Genomic DNA, 21,267 nt, shown 5'->3' with positions numbered 1-21,267 from the left:
CCGATATTTTGAGCTTCGCTTTACGTATATTAGTGACATCCTTGTTTTCTACTCGACTATAATTAGCTGACCATTATATTTTCCAGGATACTGACAATAAGAGATATAAGTTTTCCGGAATTTTAATGTAGGGAGGAGATTTGAAATCTGCATCAAATTTTAAGGATTTTTTATAAAATTCGTTTTTTGTATAATTCTTTATCTAAAAGCGGAAATACAAATTAAGTTAATTAATTTTGGCATCCGTGATTGGTGGATTTAAAAAATCAGCGCTCTGATTGGATGTCGTACATCATTCAACCAATTAGAGCGCAGGTAGTTTAAAATCCACCTATCCTATTGGTCAAAATTAATTAACTTAATATGTATTTCCGCTTTTAGATAAAGAATTATACAAAAAACGAATTTAATAAAAAATCCTTAAAATTTGATGCAGATTTCAAATCTCCTCCCTACATTAAAATTCCGGAAAACTTATATCTCTTAACTGACAATTAAGATATTTTAAATTTTATTATTTATGATATATTGCATCTTAAATTTTAACTTTTATATATTTTAAAAATAAAAAAGCTGGCTTATAGAAATTTCTAAATTTTTACAATATTTGTTTATTTTTTATAAATATTTGTTTTTTTCTATTTACTAAAAAAAAAAAAGTTGGAACAGTGATGGGGTGGAAAATATTTTTTTCTTTTCTTTTATTCATTCGAAACTGATTAATATCTGGTGGATAAGAACCATGCAAAAAAATTAAGTCTAGTATATCACGTTTTCTACGAATATAAAAATGTACAATTATAAGATAAAAACCAGTTTTAATCTCTTAATTGTATATTTTTATATCTGCGGAAAGCTTTTTATAATATGATGCAAGAAATAACTATTATTTATAAATCATATTTTACAATAATAATAATACCTCAATCATAAAAAGTCTAATATTGTATTTATGTATTTGTTAATTAGTTACTATCAGGGCATTCAATAATCAAAAGGTCAGGATCAACTTGATCAAGAGCAATATCATCAGCACAGAAAGCATTCCTAAACACACCAGGAGTCTTCAGGTCAACAATTAACCATTTCACATCACATGAACATTCTAATTCATTGCCAGGAATATTTATATATCCATCAGCTTCTGGGTTGTTGATAATTCCTTCCACAAAAGGCCTGAAGTTTTCCTCTTCCAGTCTGGAAATTGAGTTGTAGTCTAATTCTACAATACAGTTGGGTGACAATCCTGTAAGGTCAACACTTGTAAGGATGTTTGAATACAAGCCAACATATTCTAATTTAGCACTTGAATTGACAAAGAATCCAGTTTCAATAGTGGCAATATTGCTTTGAGTTATAACAAAATCTTCCAAAACAGGAAAGAGATCCATGAATCCTTTTTGGATGTGTGAAATGTTCAGAGATGATAAATAGATAAATTGTAGGTTGGGCATGGTTGGGAATGTGGTTGATGTTAAGTTAGTCAGTGGAGCATCTAAAGTAAAACTTTCTAAACCTTTAAATATAGTTTCAGGTAAAGGCTGAGCAGCATAGTCATACCTAATCAAATTCAGATCAGTAAGATTTTCTAGTCCAACAAGAAACTCAGGATCAAATGTAAAGACCAAATCTTGATCATAGTAGGGTATTATTTCAATGCCTCTCAAGCTAGATTTTGAGTTTGAAAAAGCAGTGCTAGTAAAGAGATGCTGTCCAATGTCATCTTGTATGTCAAATAACCAAACTGTTATACTTTCCAGTTTCAACTTTCCTGTAGTATTCAAATTCAAAGCAAAGTTTGCAACATGCCCAGTCCTTCCAAAATCTATGTATAGATGATCAATTGTATAGTTTGCCTTGTCAAATTGTGCAAAGATTGTTTCTGTCATCTCAGTAACATCATCCTCTGCTGCAAAACTGAACTCACAATAAACTTCAACTTCCAATGTTTCTGTGTTGTTACTACAAATAAAAAAAATATAATACATTTTAAATTAGAAGCTAAAGGAACAATCCTGTCTGTCCATTTGTATCAAAGAATCTCCCTAACTGCCATACTGAAATGGTTCTCTTTTGCAGGGTAGCTTCTCATAGGTCCTGGGAAGGTATATAACTATTTGGGGGAAGGTATCCCTACCATCCTAGGAAAAATCACCACGTAAAAAATTCTTTCTAAAACTTTAAAAATTGGGGTGGTTGACTCCCCCTACCAATTTTTTAAAAAAATCTCTACTGGTTTATTTATCTCTTTAACTTTCTGTTGCTTGTTTGCTGATAATTTACCAAATGATAAAGAATGCCAATTTTATCCATTATGAAAATTTTACCTGCAATCACAGGGCTTTATTAAGTCAGGTGGTGGAAAGGAACATGCTCCTATATCTCTGTTCATACTTTCTAAATTGAATTTGAAATTATAATCTAACAAATATGATGTATTTCTTTTTTATCATTTTTAAAAAAATCTTACATAAAATTCTTTTGATTTTTTTTCCAACAAAGAAATGTTACCTCTGACAATATAATTATTGTTTCTATAGCCCTCACTGATTCCAGCATAAAATACCAAAAGCAGAATGCACAACATTCTTAATTTTTACAGACCTGTAAAATTGATTAAGTTGTCACCTACTAATAAATTAATGATAAACTACTCATATTTTATTAATTCATGGAAACAGCTGTTTTTTTTGCACAAAATTAATAAGAGAAGATAAAGCCTGTATGAGATTTTTATGGAAAGATAAAAGAATGTGTATTAAAGATAAAATTAAAATTACATTTGTATAAAAGGATTGAAACAAGGTCTGAGCAGGAATAAAGGGCTAGGTTATTCTCTACAATGAAATTTCTGACTCACTATCCACAAAACATTAATTCTATCATAAACTAAAACAATGAACTATCAATATAAAAATCCACTTTGAACTGGTTTCATAATTTAGAAGAATTTCAAGATAAAAGTTAATGAGAACTTAATTCATATAAAAATTATGTTGATTATCATATTAATCATCTTTAATGTCATGTTTTGAATATTTTTTTTTATTATTGAACCATAATATTGAGTCAATGACAACAGTATACTGTATACCCGGCTGCCATTTAAGGTAAATAGCTCTAATTTTAAGAAAAGATTCTTATGGCATGTTCACATGTAGTCTATATATATATTTTTTGTCCGCATGTCTGTCGTTCATGCTTTAAAAGACAAAAACCTAATTTATTATAAAGGTTATAAAGGTAAATTTATTTTTTGGCATATTATCTCTTTTTAATATTGAACATCTGCTCTCCATTTGTCTGTTTGTATGTTTTTTCTGCGCTTTGCAATTTCAGATTCTTGTAGTAAATATTTGTTTTGGGGATATCACAAGTTGTGTCACTGTCTAGTCGTTTACAAGATCTTTACAAACAGTCATACAGCTAATTTGGTATTTAGAATATGATGCTTTCTATAATATCATCATTTGAATAACTTCTCAAAAGCTTAATCTAAAAAGGCACAAATTTTGAATTTACCAAACAAAATATTTTTACAAATTTTTCCATCTTTTGGTTCTTAACTTCTTTAAATGCATATTTTGATATTTATTTATATTAAAGACAGCTTTCCGCAAATATTAAAATGAAAAAAAATGATTTTAATATTCATGAAAAATTGTCTGTATGGCTGATAACCGGTTCTAATCCACTGGATATTAATCAGTCTTGAAGCCATACTGGAAATGTATTATCGTTTAATTTTAAAGTACTCTGTCTGATATGTTATCAGTAGATGTCGTCTTATTTGAAAATAAAACAGAAAAATACTAGATAGAGTATTTGTGATATATATACTTCAGATCTTTAAAAACTTGTCACAGTGAGTTACAAACATTTTGGGAACGCACATTTCAAAACACTTTTGTCAGACACAATTTTAAGAACCTTGTGGACTTTTATTGAATTTTTATTGGTTGGTTCTAAACATTTTAACTTCTTATTGTATTCTACAGATGGGGTAATTTTGTGTTTCATCATTGGGGATGTACATAAATTTATCAGCAATTGTCTTATCCTTTTAGATCCTTGATGTTAAAGTCTAGAGACATGTTTTTAATTTCTACTGTTATGAACATTAACAATTTGTAGAATAATGATAAAAATAATATTTGCAACCCTTAAAAATTTATTTTAAAAATATTGAATTAAATATTTAAAATCATATTTAGTAAATATTTTACTACTCCAATTTAATCCAACACCATTGTCTGTATCAGTCTTTAACCGTACCAGTTCTGAAAAAAAATTTAATCAATATAATATTTAATAAGAAAACTAGAAAACTAGAACAGAATTTGCAATGGTAAGGAACAAGAAGGAGTCCTGGAGAAAGGGGACATTGGACTGTTTATTACAGTTATAATAACATTTTTTATTCGTTGTCTTTGAGGACTTTTATTAAATTTTGTTTGGTTGGTTCATCAAATTAAGTATCCAAATGTTTGTAATGTGTTGTGATGTACAGAAGAGGTAATTTTATGTATCATCATTGGGGAGGTACATATATTCATCAGCCATTGTCTTATTCCTGAGAAGAAGTGCTATTTTTTTTACATATGAACCAAGTATATATGTTTGCTGATAGCTAAGTGTCTAGAGACATGCATTACTGGCTGACAATAAACAAAAGCACAATGCTTCAAAAGTAAGCAGCTTAAAAAAATATTCACTTACATGATAATAATCTGGCTCAGTAGTCTTCTTTGTAGTAGCAGGCTTGGTAGTTGTTGTTCCAGTTGATCCTTCACAAGATCCATCTGATTGTAGTCTTGATCCAGTACAGGTAGGATATTACTCTAAATATAGTCCATCCATTGAACGATATCATCTGCTGCCAACAACCGCAATATATTTACCTGGTGTATACTCCAGAAGTGGTATGGGCACATCCAGATCCATGCCAGAAAAACTATTTACCTTGTCATTTACTCCAGAAGTGGAATGAGCACATCTAGATCCATACCAGACAACACCAACAACATATTTACCTGGTTTATACTCCAGGAGTGGAATGAGCACAGCTAGTTCCATGCCAGACAAACTATTTACCTGGCATTTACTCCAGAAGTGGTATGTGCACGTCCATATCAATAGCTGACAACACCAACAACATATTTACCTGGTGTATACTCCAGAAGTGTTATGAGCACATCCTGATCCATGCCAGACAAATTATTTACCTGGCATTTACTCCAGAAGTGGTATGAGCACATCCAGATCCATAGCTGACAACACCAACAACATATTTACCTGGTGTATCTTCCAGGAGTGGAATGAGCACAGCTAGTTCCATGCCAGACAAACTATTTACCTAGCATTTACTCCAGAAGTGGTATGATCACATCCAGATCCATAGCTGACAACACAACAACACATTTGATGGCGTATATTCCAGGAGTAATGTTAGCACATCATAATCCATACCATTTAACATCAACAACATATTTCCCTTGCATATACTCCAGGAGTAGTATGAGCACAGCCAGATCCATGCCAGACAACACCAACAACATATTTACCTTGGGTATACTCCAGGAGTGGTATGACCACAGCCAGATTCATACCAGACAACATCAACAACATATTTGCCTGGGGTATACTCCAAGAGGAGCATGAGCACTAGATTCATAGCTGACAACACTAACAATATATTTACCTGGTGTATACTCCAGACAAACTTTTTACCTGGCATATACTCCAGGAGTGGTATGAGCACAGCCAGACAACCCCAGCACCATAATTACCTAGCCTATACTCCATGTGTAGTATGAGCACAACCAGCTCCATAGCTGACAACACCAACAACAACATATTTCCCATTTTCAACAACCACCAGTGGTCCACCAGAATCACCCTATAAAGCAATCAAAAATTTATCTACAGTTAGAAAAGGATTTTTTGATCAGATTCTGTGTTTTTTGCTCAAGTCAACAAAGAAAATTCATCAAATTGGTTTTATTTACTTTCATTGACAATTTAAGCATATTCTTACATTAGAAGGATTTGAGCATATTTTAAAGCTAGTCTTAACCCGGTGGAAATATTTTGAAAGCAACTTTAAACATGATATTATCTTAGCCTATTATATAAAGTAGTAATCGTTTTTTGTCTGTCCCAAAGGATCTCGCTAACCGCTGAACCAATATCGTTCTCCTTTAAAGTGAAGCTTCTTATAGGTCCTGAGAAGGTTTTAAACTATTTTTGGGGAAGGTCTCTTCACCCCCTCCCCCCAAAAATATTTTTTTACTCTTTTGAAACTCAAATAAAAAAATGGGATGAGGTCCACTTTTCCCCCTCCTACGTTCAGTGCCCCTTGATTTCTAGGGGCGTAGCCGCTAGTACTAGTATAAAGAAGTTAGATCTTTTGACTGTATTTTAAGATCTTGCTAGCTGCTTGACTGTTATGCTTCTCCTTTAAAGTAGAACTTTGTATATATCCAGGAAGGTTCTATAACTATTTTTGGGTAAGGTAACTGAACCAGAAAACTTATAATCATCCTTTCTTTCCCTCATCTTTATTGTACCTAGAAGCATCTAGGTGGAGTAGCTGCTAGTAGTAACAAAGTAGTACTCCCATTAATATAAAATTTTAGCCACAATTTCTTAGATATCTTCCTGTAAAGTTTCCTAAGCAGGTAATACTGCAGTACATGAACTTGGAGCATGATTTCATCTTTTTCTTCAAATTAGGTAATACTAGCTAAAAAGTAGCAACTTTAATTAAATAAGTTTTGTTCTAACCCAAATGGTAAAATTTTTCAGTTTTTACCTGTCCAGAATCCACCTGAAGGCCTGTAGTACCTGAACTTGGAGCCTGATTTCAAAATTTTCTTCAAATTAGTGTACACCATCCATAAAGTATAAACTTTTGTTAAATAAGTTTTGTTTTAACTTTTATAGTAAAATTTTTCAGTTTTTACTTATCCAAGATCCACCTGGAGGCCTGCAGTACCTGAACCTGGAGCCCGATTTTAAAATTTTCTTCAAATTAGTTTATACCATCCATAAAGAAGCCACTTATGTTAAAATAAGCTTCGTTTTAACTTTAAAAGTAAAAATATTTAATTTTTACCTGTCCAGGATCCACCTAGAGGCCTGCAGTACCTGATCCTGGAGCCGGATTTTAAAATTTTCTTTAAATTGGTTCATACCATCCATAAAGAAGCCACTAATGTTAAATAAGTTTTGTTCTAACTTTAAAAGTAAAAATTTAAAAGTTGTTCAGGATGCTTGCAGTACCTGTACATGGAGCCTGATTTCAAGATTTGCTTCAAATTAGTCCATACCATCCATAATTAGTAACTTTTGTTAAATAAGTTTTATTCTAACTTGAAATTTTTTTTATAACCTGAACCTTGAGGCCAAATCCAATTTTTTTAAATATGAAAACTACATCCCAAAAGGAAACTTTTCTGCTCATAGAGTTCTGTCGGTGGATATTACCAAAAAACATCTTATTTGTGCAAAATTTATTGGAATTTGAGAAATACTGAAAAAACTGAACAATACTGAACAAAATTTCAAAATACTGAACATTCAGTATTTACTGAACATACTGAATCCCAAATTTCCAAAAACAGAACAATACTGAACATTTTCAGTATACTGAAAAATGTGGCCACGCTGCATCTGTATAGAAATTCTCAATCATAATATTGAAACTTTACTGCTGATGTCAATAACTCAATATTACTGCAGTAAAATTTTTAACATCATTTGTTTAACCCAGTGTGGTTCAGACTCAGACCCACAAATCCCTGACAAAAGCAAGCATGTTACAATCAAGTCTGTGTGGTCTTTTAGATTCTGGATTATCAGGCAGTCAACAATTGTCTTCTATTGATTTTCTAATTGATGTAATCAGGTAATTATTAAAATGTATTTCAAAGATTATTTCATATATTACATATTTTCTTATGACTAGAACTTGATTTATAGAAATACTATAAATTATAAAAAACTAACAATAAAGCTCATATTTTGATTTACAGTTCCATTCCAAATATTTTTGGTAAAAATCAAGACTACTTACAAATACTATATACAAAGGCTAGCGGCTACGCAGCTAGAGGCCTTTAGGGGCACTTCAGGAGGGGAGAGTCAAATTTGATGACCAAATTTATTATTTTGATTTTAAAAGATAAAAACAATTTTTTTTTTTTTTTTTTTTGGGGGGGGGGTATATTTTTTCTATGGGCGAATTCTCTTGGGAGGATGGTGGTACCCTCCCCCAAAATAATTATAAACCTTCCAGGGACTTATGAGAAGCTAACCCGTTAAGGAAAACCTGATCGTTTCAGCGGTTAGCGAGATCCTTTGGTACAAACACAAAAACTCACAGACAAACAGACATCCTGTTACTTTAGTATAATTATATCAATTAATTGAATAAATACATTATTGTTGTATATAGGTACATAAAACATGACATAAAATTAAAGATAATATCAAACTCTACTGGTACTCAAGAATTACTGAAATAAATTTAATTTTTTAACAGAGCCTTTAGAAAATGAAAATTAAAATAGTTTATTTATTTTAGTTCTATAAATTTTTAACATCTTGTTCTTTCTTCATTGCTTGTTGTTAAAGGTTTGAACACATTTTCTTTGTATCTCCCCATGTAGTTTCCTATGATAATAAAGATAAAATATCCAATGATAAATGCATAATATTTTTTTGTTTTTATGACAAAATGTCTTGAATACATAAGAAAATAAACTGCAAATTTGTAGACACAGCACTTTTTCCCTCCAAGGTAAAAATCTACTTTGAAAAAAAAATCTACCTGGAGGATCATAATTTGTGACCACAACTGTTCTACCATCCTAAAATGAAAGAGATAATATATGAGACATTGATGTACACTATATAATAAAATTTCTACTTATTAAGATTAAAATTATGGAGAAAGTTTGAACACTAAAGGTTTGTTTTACTACACCAAGAAATCATAATAGTAATGTTTTTAATTATATAAAAAAAGCTAATGTTTATATGTACATCTTTTTATTTATAGTGCAACAACTCCTCTGTCCCTGTAAAATTCTTATTTTTCTAAATTTTACTATTTAAGAACTATAAATTTCAAGCAGGTGAAAATTTTCAATTCTTATCACAAATTGTATTCTATTAGATTATGAAATTGCACTTTTTTTGCTGAGTCCTTGGAATAAAATACCTTGCATGCAACTCCAACTCCAAGTTGTTTTGAACTCTTCCACACTACTTGGGTGAAATGTCCTAAAAATATTATTTTTATATTTACCTAACGGCGTCTCCAGACGGAGGGTGTGGAGGAGAGTTGATCCTCCCCAACTTTCAATTTTAGTTCTTACTAAAAGAATTTTGGAGGTGATTTTCTAGGGCCGATTTCTCTTAGAAGGGTGGTTGTGCCCTCCCCCAAAATAGATGTAACACTTTCCAGGATCTATGAGAAGGTCACTGTAATGGAGAACCATATGGGTTTAGCAGTTAGCAAATTCCTTCAACAAACAGACAAACAAAATCGTAGACATTCTGTTACTTTTAAAGCAATCTTTAAACATGAACAAAATCTAATTTGTCAAAGAAAAGGTTCCAGGACAAACGCAGGAGTGGACAAACGCAGAAGTGTTAAAATATTAATTTAATTAAGTATTTCTATACATATTAGGTTAGGTTAAGATATGAATGTACAAATAAGCCCCCAGCAGGGGTTAGGCATTAAAAAAACCTAAAAAAATGTCTAAAATAGGTTAGATTAGGTTAAGTGTTCACTTCTGCGTTTGTCCACTACTGCGTTTGGGACTCCTGCGTTTGTCATAGGACCATAGGTCTTGTTTTACCTGTGCCAGGAATCATAGCTTCTGAATTGAAATCATATTTTTGGATTTCATTGTACCAACTCTAAATAAGATTAAAAATATATTTTAGTTTCAAAATAGTTAAGTAAATAGTTATGTAAAAATTTTTTTTTCTCATATTCATTCAAAACCGATTAATGTCCGGTGGATTAGAACCGGTTCTTATCCAACCAAAGCTTTGCCTTATAAACATATCCAGAATATTTGAAATACCCATTCCAGCGTGAAATATATTACAAAAATACAATTTATCCTATAAAACTTAATTTTAATTTCTTAAAAAATGGATATGAAACCTGAACAGCACTCTTGGGATTTGGTTTGGTTGGCATACTGGACCATAAAGTCCATATATTCTCTCCATACTTCAAATCACCCCTAAAATAATTTAGGTTAGATTTTAATAAATTTTCAGTTCTACATCAAAATTTTATCTTTGGTTGATATATTTTGCAAAATGCAATTTAAACAAGGATGACAACATCCATAAAAGCGAAGCACTGAAACGGTAGGACAAACGGACATTAGCACCTATATAGTGTCAGAACTGAATAATCAGAATATAAATGTATAAGAGTCGAAGCAAAATTGTAAGTAAATTTGTTGAAAAACTGCTTTATACAGAATAATGTTTATGGACATACTTACATTTTTAGGACTTGATTATAGAGTTGCTTCGCTTATGATATTATACTTTGTTGTCCCAGGAATCACTATACCAAAAATCAGATCAATCGGATGATTAGATCACATAAAAATTTGTTGTTAAAAAAGTAAAAAAAATCAACATGTTTAAAATGGACGTACGAACATTTTGGTAATGATTATAGAGTTGCTACGCTTTCTACATCGTACCTAACTACTAAAGGAATCACCATGCAAAATTTGAAATCGATAGTACAATTATAACATGCCTAAATTAACGAAAAGAGCCATCCGTAACGGACGGACGGACGTACGGACGGACCGACCCTAATTATAGAAAAGCTTCGCTTTTAAAAAGCAAATTCATTACTTCTGCTTGGTCTTATCATATACTTGTTTTACCCAGGGATTGAGGGGACACACTAGTCCCCAAAGTTTTATATTATCGTTTTTCTTTTCCTTTAGCCAACAACTTTGGGTACATTGGGAAATTTGATTGGTTAATTGTATAGGAAGGAATGTATAGGAATGAGATGAGTTTTTAAAAGTTTCAATCACCAATTGTAATCTACAGAGTAATTTTGTGTATCATCATTGGGGATGTACTTCAATTTATAGGCCGTTTTCATATCCCTTTAGATCTCTGTATTTTACCTGTGTGCAAAAATCTTGTTGTATGCCAAATTTTCTGCCCATTCTTGTGCATACTCACACAGCTAAAACATTTATTATTTTAGATTCAAATGAAAAAAATTAGAAGTTGATTTATAATGAAACTAGAAGTTTGGAAAAAGGCACAATATGAAAGTAACAAGGTCTGTGTGTCTGTTTGTCTGTACCAAAGGATCTTGCAAACCACTGGACTGATATGGTTCTCCTTTACTGTGTAGCTTCAAATAGGTCCTGAGAATGTTTTTCACTAGTATATGAGAGGTAACCATTACACTCTCAAGAGAAATCCTAGACAAAAATGCCCCCCCCCCCCTCAATTTTTTTTTACTTTGAAAAAAGAACTGAAATTTTAAAAAGACGGGGTTCTACTACTCTCAAAAGTGCCCCTAGAGACCTCTAGAAGTAAAGCCGCTAGTGATAATAATGCATTGGCATTAATTATATATTATTTTTTCCTTTGCACCTTTTGGTTTAGTTTTAAAGGTTCAACACCATGCATAGCTCTAAACTTATTGTGTTCTTTCAGACATCTCTCTGCAAATTTATCAACCTAAAAATAACATACTTGAAATTATATAATAAATCTTTATTTCAATCAATCAAGAAATTAATAAGCTTTATGTTAGCTATAGAAAAATAATTATTTTTGGGGGTATAATTTGCTGAAAACTGTAAAATATTTTTTTCTACATGATATGCCCCAAGCCAATGAAGAAAATATGAAATTGCTTATTAATTATGTCAATGGTAAGCGGGTAAAATAAAGCAATACTTTTTTTCCCATTAAATAAACACACTGTATGATTTATTCTATTTCTTGGATATAAATAGATCTATTATTAATTATCTATCTATTGATACCTTTTCTCCAGAGACGCTGGAAGACGACCTGTCCAAAGTGTCTGAAAAGTCGTCATCTGAAGAATCACTGCTTGAGTCATTGTTCTATAAATATTATACAAATCTAATTTGGTTATTAAAAATTTATAATATGGCAGAACTGATTGAACTTTGAATCAAGGGGACGTCCAAACTCTTTTTTTTGGAGGGGTGCGGGGTTGGGTTAAAGTTTCTCCCCAAAAAATAAAAAGTATACCCAGGGCAGCAGAGTGGGTATTTATTCCCCCTTATTTTTTTAGAGGAGTGGGGAGGATTGAAAAAGCATATGTACTGTGTGTAAAAAAAACATTTTACGGGATTTACGAGGTTTTTTTTTGAGAGGAAGTATTTGTTATCTATAATAACTAGAAGCCTCTAGAGGTGAATCCACTAGTCTATAATACAAAGTAGAACGAAGTCTGTCTGTCTTTCTGGTTGTTTATTTGTACCGAAAGATCTTGCTAACCGCTGAACCGATCGGGTTCTCCTTAACAGGGTAGCTTATCATAAATCCTGGGAAGTTTTATAACTATTTTGGGGGAGGGTACCACCACCCTCCCAAGAAAAATTTTTTAACAATTTTTTAAAATCTAAATTTAAAAAAATGGGTTTTGGGATTCAACTCTCCCTGCCACAAGTGCACCTAGAGGCCTTGAGAGGCGAAGCCGCTAGTAATTAATAAATCAAAAAATGATTAATGTGACAAAATTGTTTTTTACCTGATTTTCCAGATGTGCACCACTGTCTGCATCACTCAGGCCAGACAGTTTCTTTACAACTAAATTAATATTGAAATTGATTATTCTTTTATAAAAGTAAAAGGATGTCTTTCTGTCTGTCTGTTTAATTTTCCAGATGTGCACCACTATCTGCATCACTCATTCCAGTCAGTTTCTTTACAACTAAATCAATAAATCAATGAAATTGATTAACCTTCCATAAAAGTACCAGGTTATTTCTCTGTGTATCTGTTTGTACCAAAAGATATCGGAAACCTATAAACTGATATGATTCTTATTTACAGTGTAGCTTAGCTTAGGTCCTGAGAAGGTTTATGACTATTTTGTGGGAGGGAACCACCATCCTCCCAAGAGTCGTAGGGTCGTAGCCGCTAGTAGATAAATTATATATATTATAACTAGGATAACAACCACCATAATAAGCCAATAATCTTTAAACCTTTAATAAAAAGGATTATGTCTTTTGAATAATGACTAACAGTAGACAGATAAAACAATGTGTATACTAGATATCTTCAATGAAAATTTCAAATGTCTATCTTTAAAAGCAGCCGAGAAGATTACATTTCCCCCATAGCATTACGGATAGACTGACAGACAGACAAAGTGAATTATAGAGTGAGTCCGCTATCAAAAAGAATTATTATTGATAAAATGTTAACAATAATATTATGCTTAGCTTTAACTTGAAACATATTTAGAGAAATATTAGACAACATGTTTCTATGGTACAGTATTCGATTAATTATTACTTGGATGTTGCACCAGATTTGTATGTACTCTGATAAATTAATACTCGCAGCTGGCTAAAATAAAGATACCCCCTCCCCTTCATCCACCTCCTTGACCCAATCCCCTCCCCACCTACTGGATGAACGAACTAACCATTAAACGAGATTTATAGTGTAAACTGAATTGACGGCAAATTTTCCCATATCAATATATCCACGTATATCCTATATCCATTATTTAGTTATGTTTACTCAATAATTTTTAGTCTATTTGCTTATTTCATGTTATCTATGCTAATTTTAACAAGGAAACAAGGCTGACAACATCCATAAAAGCGAAGCTTTGAAACGGTGAGACAAACGAACATTAACATTTGTAGAGTGTCAGAACTTAATAAACAGAATATAAATGTATAAAAGTCAAAACAAAAAGTGAAGTAAATTTGTTGAAAAAATACTAATAGCAGGATAATGTTTAAGGACATAATTACATTTTTAGTACTTGATTATAGAGATGCTTTGCTTATAGCCGTATACTTTGTTGTCTTAAGAATCAGTATACTAACTATCAGATCAATGATTATAGAGTGGCTACACTTTCTAAATTGTACCTAACTGTTATAGGAATCATCATGCAAAGTTTGAAATCGATAGGACAGTTCTAACATGTCTAAATTGACCAAAAGAGCTAACCGTTCCGGACGGACGAAAGTATGGACGGACTTAATCACAGAAAAGCTTCAATTTTAAAAATATGTTTTATAATTAAGTTTTGAGTAATTGCATAATTGAAACAGTTTTTTTTTTAGATAATCTGACTAAAAAGTAACAAAAAAAAAAGTAGTGAGGGGACCTAGGGCTGTTTTTTTTTACACTAGTACCCAAAGTTTTATTATAACGCATGTTTATTCGTTGACTAACAACTTTGAGTACTTTTTAAAATTTTGATTGGTTTGTTTATTAAGTTTAGTGTCTAAACTAATTGTAATTTACAGAAGAAATAATTTTGTGTATCATCATTAGGATGTACCTCAACTTATCGGCCATTGTCTTGTCCCTTTAGATCCCTGAAAAAAATAAGTTTTTAGTACCTGCATCTTTGAAATTTCTTTGACTCTCCCTCTCTTCATTTGTAACCTAATAATATTATTTCCAGTATGGCTTGGAAACCGACAAATATCCGCTGGATTAGAACCGGTTCTAGAATAGACATGCTCTTCTTTAGCCAAATAATGTTTGTTATGCTTGTAATAAAGGTTTGTAATGATTGACCATTAAAGTTAATGTACATTTTCCCTCCATCCCAAAATATATCGGATGGATGGGTGTTTATTTGGGTTCCCCAACTGCTGTCCGGGGGAGTCAGGAACCCAGGCATGGTACTACTCCCTTCTTACCCCAAAATAAGGAGGTGCATAGCCAGCAAATATTTAATCTTGTATGTAGATGTTTTTATGACATGTGTAAATGTAACAATCCATTTTTCTATCTAAATTATGTTTACTGCAGTTATTTGTGCACTTTTTGTAAATACACATATCTATTCAAAAGTTCGACTGTTATTTTTTAGTGTAGCTGTTCTAAAAGCCTCAAACCCGTCGCGAACTGAACGAAGGATCTGACCTAGCACGGTTAGAACAGCATGCATCTACAAGTTTTAATGTTAAATAGTCACATCGTTTGATCTAAAAGATTCGCTTTTATGGATGTTGTCATCCTTGTTTTCACCTTTGACTCAGTGACAGCTTCCCTGGTACCATCAGGATACATCTTCTCTACTTTTTTCTTCGTTATTGCTACACCCTAAAAATCGAGGAAAATAATATTTTCTAATATGAAGCATTAGAGTAAAACACTAGAGGGAGAAAGGGTTAAATAACTGTATTTCCCTATCGCAATGACCTTGCACCGACTCTTAATTGGGTCTTTGAAATAATCCAATGGTGTCGGAAATATTGACACAGCTAAGTAGCAGAAACAATTTGCTAGCAGAAAAAAAAATTATTGGGAAAGGGGGGGGGGGGGAGTAGTTATCTGTATATACATCTATACTATAGATCTGTTTATGAAGCTAAAAAACAAGGTTGAAGATTAACAAGTATGACAGCATCCATAAGCAGCGAAGCACAAAATAATCAAAAAATCGGAAAAAAGAGTTTAAAGAGCATTCGTAAAATAAATGTATGTTTTATAATTATTTACGGTCCAAATTAATTGGAATGTTGACAAGAAGTTTCAGAGCCGTATATCTTTTATAGCAGCCGAGAAAATCACGTGGTCAAGACAGACGGACATTTTGAATTATTCGAATGCATAATTTTTTTCCCTTCTATACCTAACACCCGTGGGGTGCCTTACCCTGCGGGACCTTTACCTACAACGCTTTAACCATTCAGGGCTACATAGTACATAATACCCGATATCACCTAACCTAACATGGTCTAAGCAATACTGAAAAATCATGTATTACGTATTACAGACAATTTTCCACAAATATTAAGATAAAAATCATAAACTTAAAACCATTATGTTAGTCCTGGCCTTCGGTCCACTCGGAGGTTACAAACTAGTTTTTCATTTTACATTTTAATATCCATGGAAACCTGTCTATAATACTATGCAATAAATAAATAATGTATTTCTACCTTATAAATTGCCTTTATGGCATCACTCTTGTAAATCTACTAAAACTATTGAGCAAATAAAAATATAAAAAATGATGGGAAGCAAATAATGTTTTCATATTTTTGTTTGACCAGAAAGATAAGGATTTTAAGAAGTTTTATGTTGTGTCTTATTTACATGCATAGAGTAGTTTCTAAGAGGAGAAATTGTATCATATAAACAATTGGATCTACTGCAGTTCACGGTAAAATATTGCTGGTAAGCAATATTTCCAAAAATCTATGAATTTTAAAGGCTGCTAGCTGCCAAACAACTTAACGTACAGATCATGCCTGCACACTGTTTTAAGCGGCATGAGAAGGCCTACAAATAATCTGGAATAGCCATAAATCAATAATGCATAATTATCTCGCAGTGCAGAGAAATGCGCGAAAAAGACCTCTTTTACGCGTTTTTTCTTCCGTGAAGCTTTCCCTGTCCATAATTGGATCTTGGCTATTCCAGATTATTTGTTATAAAACTTTGGGTACCAGTGTAATTTACAGTCATTGTCCCCTCCCCTCCTTTTCGACTCTTTATAACTACTCAAAGATTTGAACAAAAAATTAGGACAAGATTTCTAAATAAGCCTCTGTAATATTCTAATCATAGTGTGGTTACGACTTGGCAAGTTTTTAAGAAGAATTCTTTAGATATAACTTTATAAGGTGTTGTCGCAACCTAGCAAAATACTGATAAAAGGTGTCCAAACGTAATAGCTAAACATGTCTTATTAGTGTGGTTACAAAAAAACAAGATAACTAAAAAGAAACTACTTCAACTAAGTCAATCCTCACCCCCCCTCCCCCCCCCCCCCAAAAAAAAAAGAATAGTCCATTTTGATATATGTGTGCTACGAATTAAGAACAAATTAAGGAATGAAAAATCTTAATCAAAGACTTAATTTGAAAATAAAATAATCTAAAACCATCACAGGACCAATGTGGAAATTACTTAAAATAATGAACCCAATCGGTTCAGTGGTTATAGATATCTTAAGCTTCGGATGAAAACATCTTACTACTTTATATAATAGGATTTGACCACATAATCACTATCCGTCCGTCCGTCCGCAGTATTTCCAATGGTAATCTTGTTACAATAGTATAACAACCTAAAACAAAGTTGTAATAAATTATATATATTACGCTTTATCATAAAACAGAGAAAATTTTATGAGTAACGCGTGATATATTTTTAGTAGCGAAGCTGCTCTATAATTTGAAATGTCCGTTTGAAACGTTTGGGGGTAGTCGTGATTTTCTCGGCTCCTTTTCAAAATAGACGCTTGAAAATTTCAGGGATTAAATAAATTTACATTCTTCATATTTTCACCAATTTTCATTCAAAGATTCGTCAATTACTTGGGTTGCTAGATCGATTCCTATTTTTTTTATTTTTCGTGATTTTCTCGACTCCCATTTAAGATAGAAGACTAAAATTTCAGGGTTTATATAAGTTCACATATTACATATTCCTTATACAAGGTTTCATTGAGATTTGCTTATTGGTTGGGGTGCTAGATCGATTCCTAAATTTTCGCGTTATAAATTTTAAAAGGTTTTTTTATGATTTCAATGTTTAATCTTATGACACTGCTTTAAAGTATTTTTTTCCGGATGTCCATCCATCATTTTAGAGCTTTGCTACTTATGGGTGTTGTCATCCTTGTTTTTTTTATTTTATTTTATTTCATTCATTTTTATCTCTAATAGCAAATATAACGTAAAAAGTTTTAAGAATCAAGAGGCGATACGTAATAGTATCAGAATTTATAACGTTTTATTGTTTTTTTTGTGTGCTTGATTAGTAGCTGCGCCCCTAATATTCATGGCCTAATAATATCCAGAACCTACGAAAAGCTTTCCTAAAATGAAGAACATAATCGGTTCACTGGTTAACGAGATCTTAACAAACAAAAAACCTTACGTCTTTATATAATGCTAGCGGCTACGCTCCTTAAAACCTCTAGGGGAACTTGAGGTGGGAGGATAAAAAACGACCATCCCCATTTTTAATTTGAGTTTTAAAAATGAAAATTAAAAATTTTTCTTTGTGGAGATACCCTCCCCCAAAATAAATAGAAACCTTTACTGGACCAATATGAAGCTTCACTGTAAAGAAAAACCATATCAGTTCAGCGGCTAGCGAGATCCTTCGCTACAAACAAAAAAGCTTACTATTTTATGATAAGAAAAGCGGCTTCGCCCCTAGCCTCTAGGGGCTTTGCCCCAAGAGGTGATAAAAAAAATTTGGCGAAATTCGCAAAAGGACCAAGGAAATCTTATGCATAAAAAAAGGACCAAGGAAATCTTCTGCATAAAAAAGGACCAAGGAAATCTTCTGCAAAAAAAAGATTAGGGGGGGAAATTTTCATTTTTGGGGGGGTTGGGGGTGTCCCACCCCCCAAGAAAATAGCTTAAAACCACCACAGGACCGATAGTTATATACCCTGAAGAGTAGAATCCAATCCGTTCAGTGGTTACCGAGATCTTAAGCTTCAGACGGACGGACAGACAAACAGACAGAAATCGTTCTACTTTGTATTATAGATAAGATATTGTTTACTTCCCTCAAGTTGTCCAAGAAGGGGCATAGCTGCTAGTAATTTGGATCTACTGCAGTTCACGGTAAAATATTGCTGGTAAGCAATATTTCCAAAAATCTATGAATTTTAAAGACTGCTAGCTGCCAAACTGTTGAACGTACAGATCATACCCGCACAACATTTTATGCGGCATAAGAAGGCCTATAAATAATCTATAATAGCCAAGATCCAATTATGCACAGGGAAAGCTTCACTGAAGAAAAAACGCGTAAAATAGGTCTTTTTCGCTCATTTCTCTGCACTGCGAGATAATTATGCATTATTGATTTATGGCTATTCCAGATTATTTCTAGGCCTTCTTATGCCGCTTAAAACAGAGTGCGGGCATGTTCTGTACGTTCAGCCGTTTGGCAACTAGCAGCCTTTAAAATTAATAGATTTTTGGAAATATTGCTTACCAGCAATATTTTACCGTGAACTGCAGTAGAACCAGTAATTTTATATTTCTACTTACTTGCAGTCTGTTGTTTTGTCTGTCTATTTATCTCGATAACTATTTGACATAGTAAGTTTAACTCTTCAAGTAATCTTCATTTTATTCTATAAATCCGATTTTAATCACCCACAAAGTGTTGATCCCCTACGGTAATAAGTTTAATACGCTACTGAACAAATTATATTCATGTTCGACAATAGATATACAAAATACGTGGATATTATGACAGGGGGAAAAGTTGTCGCCAATTTAGCTTTCTAAATTGGGACTTATTTATTGGTTAGCACATTAATCTGTGGTGGGGATGGGGTAAAGGTGGTGTATGGTTGTCATCGTTATTTTATCCCGCCGCTAGTTTCACTATATTAGAGAACATGAAAATCTGATGTAACATCCAAGTAATAAAACATCCATTAGTGTTTGACATTTAGACGTGTCAATGTCATAATAAAAAAGCAGGGAATGTGCTTTGAATTGCTTGTGTAGCATCCATACCACCCCTCTCCTTCCCTTATCTATAATACAAAGTAGAATTATGTCTGTCCGTCTGTCTGTCTGTTTCTGTCTGTCCGTCTGTAACTGTTGAACCAAGGGCTCAAGTCTTCAGGGAAGGTAGATACTGTTTCTAAGGTGGTTTTAACCTACTTTGTTGGGAGGGGGTAAAAAAAAAAATTTTAGGAAAAAGCCTCCCCTTTACCCTTAGGGAAAAAGCCCCTAGATTCTAAGGGCGAAACCATTAGTATAATATAATTGAAGTCTAGGAAAACCCCACCATAAGGGTTTAAGCTGGCTTTTCTCATCTTTTGTTTGAGATAAAAATGTCAAAACAGTCGGGGGGGGGGGGGGGATGTAATTAATGTTTTCAATTAGTGGATAATAAGGGTTTAACCAATATGTTACTTATGCATGTTTATTGTCATATAACGCTAGAAGCAAATATTCAACTATTTTAATCTTATTATGTTAGTGTAAATCTATATGTCCTTTGCATAAAGTAGTAAGGTTTTTGTATGTAGATTAAGATCTCTCTAGCCACTGAACTGCTGAGTTCTCCATTTTATCGAAACTTCAAGTCCCAGGAAAGTTTTTGGCTATAACAGTTTTGGGGCGACTTCAATCCCATAACTTTCAGGTGCCTTTAGCACACCCATAGGGCAAAACATTTTGCACACCACTGACTATATACATGTCTACTACAGTTAATATTTCGTCCGTTTATTTTACAAGTAAAAGCATTTTTTTGTGCGATAATTCATAGATGCATATTTAAGTAGATAAAAAGACGAAAACACAGATATAAAAGGCGATTTCCCTTAAAATTGTCTGTTCGAGCATAGAATACCCCCCCCCCTAGTACTCTACACTTATTTGAAATTAATTCAAAATAAGAGAGGGGGTATATTTTCCGTGTTTTTGTCTTTTACTTTCAGATTAGATGAAGTTACATGTTAGCCCCACAGTGTGAGGGGTTTGCAGTATGTGGCTCCGCAGGGTTAGCGTCCTCGCAGGGTATAGCCTTCCATATTTTCATTTTATTTCAAGAATAAGAGAAGGGGATGGAGCACTGTGCTCGATAAACACCTTGTGGGAAAACACCAGTAAAAACCTGGCCTAAAAATAATAATGGAGCAAGGTTTTCTATAACTATTGAATGATACTTACATTTTTGAATGTAGTAGACGTGGTAGTTATCATTGTGTAAGCTTCCGACTTTTCCATTCGGGACATTTTAAAGTCTAAGAATAATATCAACTAAAATCTTTATTAGAATTTTAAGAAAGCTATCTTTGATAGGAGCTAAATTGAAATAAATATTAAATTATATGAAGCTAATAAACATATGGACTATGGGGTTTAACGATTAGATGTCCAATATACAAAGAGTAAACTTTAAACTTTATCTTTATTAGCAGCTGAGAAAAAAATAACTGATTAACTAACAAAGTAAATTAAAGATTCTTTTTTTTCTGTCTGTCTATCTGCTATAACGTTTGTATCAAAA

General features: G+C 32.6%; 2 protein-coding genes across 3 annotated transcripts; both read right to left on the bottom strand.

The window, feature by feature from the left end:
* Positions 1–498: 498 nt before the first annotated feature.
* LOC145327839 (oplophorus-luciferin 2-monooxygenase non-catalytic subunit-like) lies at positions 499–2,655 on the bottom strand. The gene is made up of 3 exons (XM_080171383.1): positions 2,512–2,655; positions 2,328–2,397; positions 499–1,962 (listed from the first exon to the last, which is right to left on the bottom strand). Exons 1-3 carry the CDS (start codon positions 2,585–2,587, stop codon positions 966–968), a joined length of 1,143 nt encoding a protein of 380 aa, XP_080027509.1. The 5' UTR covers positions 2,588–2,655; the 3' UTR covers positions 499–965.
* Positions 2,656–8,406: 5,751 nt separating this feature from the next.
* LOC145327838 (Golgi-associated plant pathogenesis-related protein 1-like) lies at positions 8,407–21,013 on the bottom strand. 2 transcript variants are annotated; one of them, XM_080171380.1, is made up of 12 exons: positions 20,928–21,013; positions 15,286–15,360; positions 14,649–14,694; positions 12,806–12,864; positions 12,069–12,152; positions 11,671–11,757; positions 11,190–11,251; positions 10,187–10,268; positions 9,873–9,933; positions 9,227–9,288; positions 8,834–8,873; positions 8,407–8,676 (listed from the first exon to the last, which is right to left on the bottom strand). In XM_080171380.1, the coding sequence occupies exons 1-12, from the start codon at positions 20,991–20,993 to the stop codon at positions 8,600–8,602; spliced, it is 801 nt and encodes a 266-aa protein (XP_080027506.1). In that variant the 5' UTR covers positions 20,994–21,013; the 3' UTR covers positions 8,407–8,599. The 2 variants fall into 2 exon arrangements, with proteins under 2 accessions (XP_080027506.1, XP_080027507.1); XM_080171381.1 differs by lacking the exon at positions 20,928–21,013 and adding an exon at positions 16,203–16,280.
* Between the last annotated feature and the right edge of the window lie 254 nt (positions 21,014–21,267).

This window comes from Acartia tonsa, chromosome 9 (genome assembly GCF_053477335.1).
Source record: "Acartia tonsa isolate MP-2025a chromosome 9, ASM5347733v1, whole genome shotgun sequence".
Taxonomy (NCBI): Eukaryota; Metazoa; Arthropoda; class Copepoda; order Calanoida; family Acartiidae; genus Acartia; species Acartia tonsa.
The sequence above is the reverse complement of the archived record's forward strand: the minus strand, read 5'-3'. Positions and strand labels throughout refer to the sequence as shown.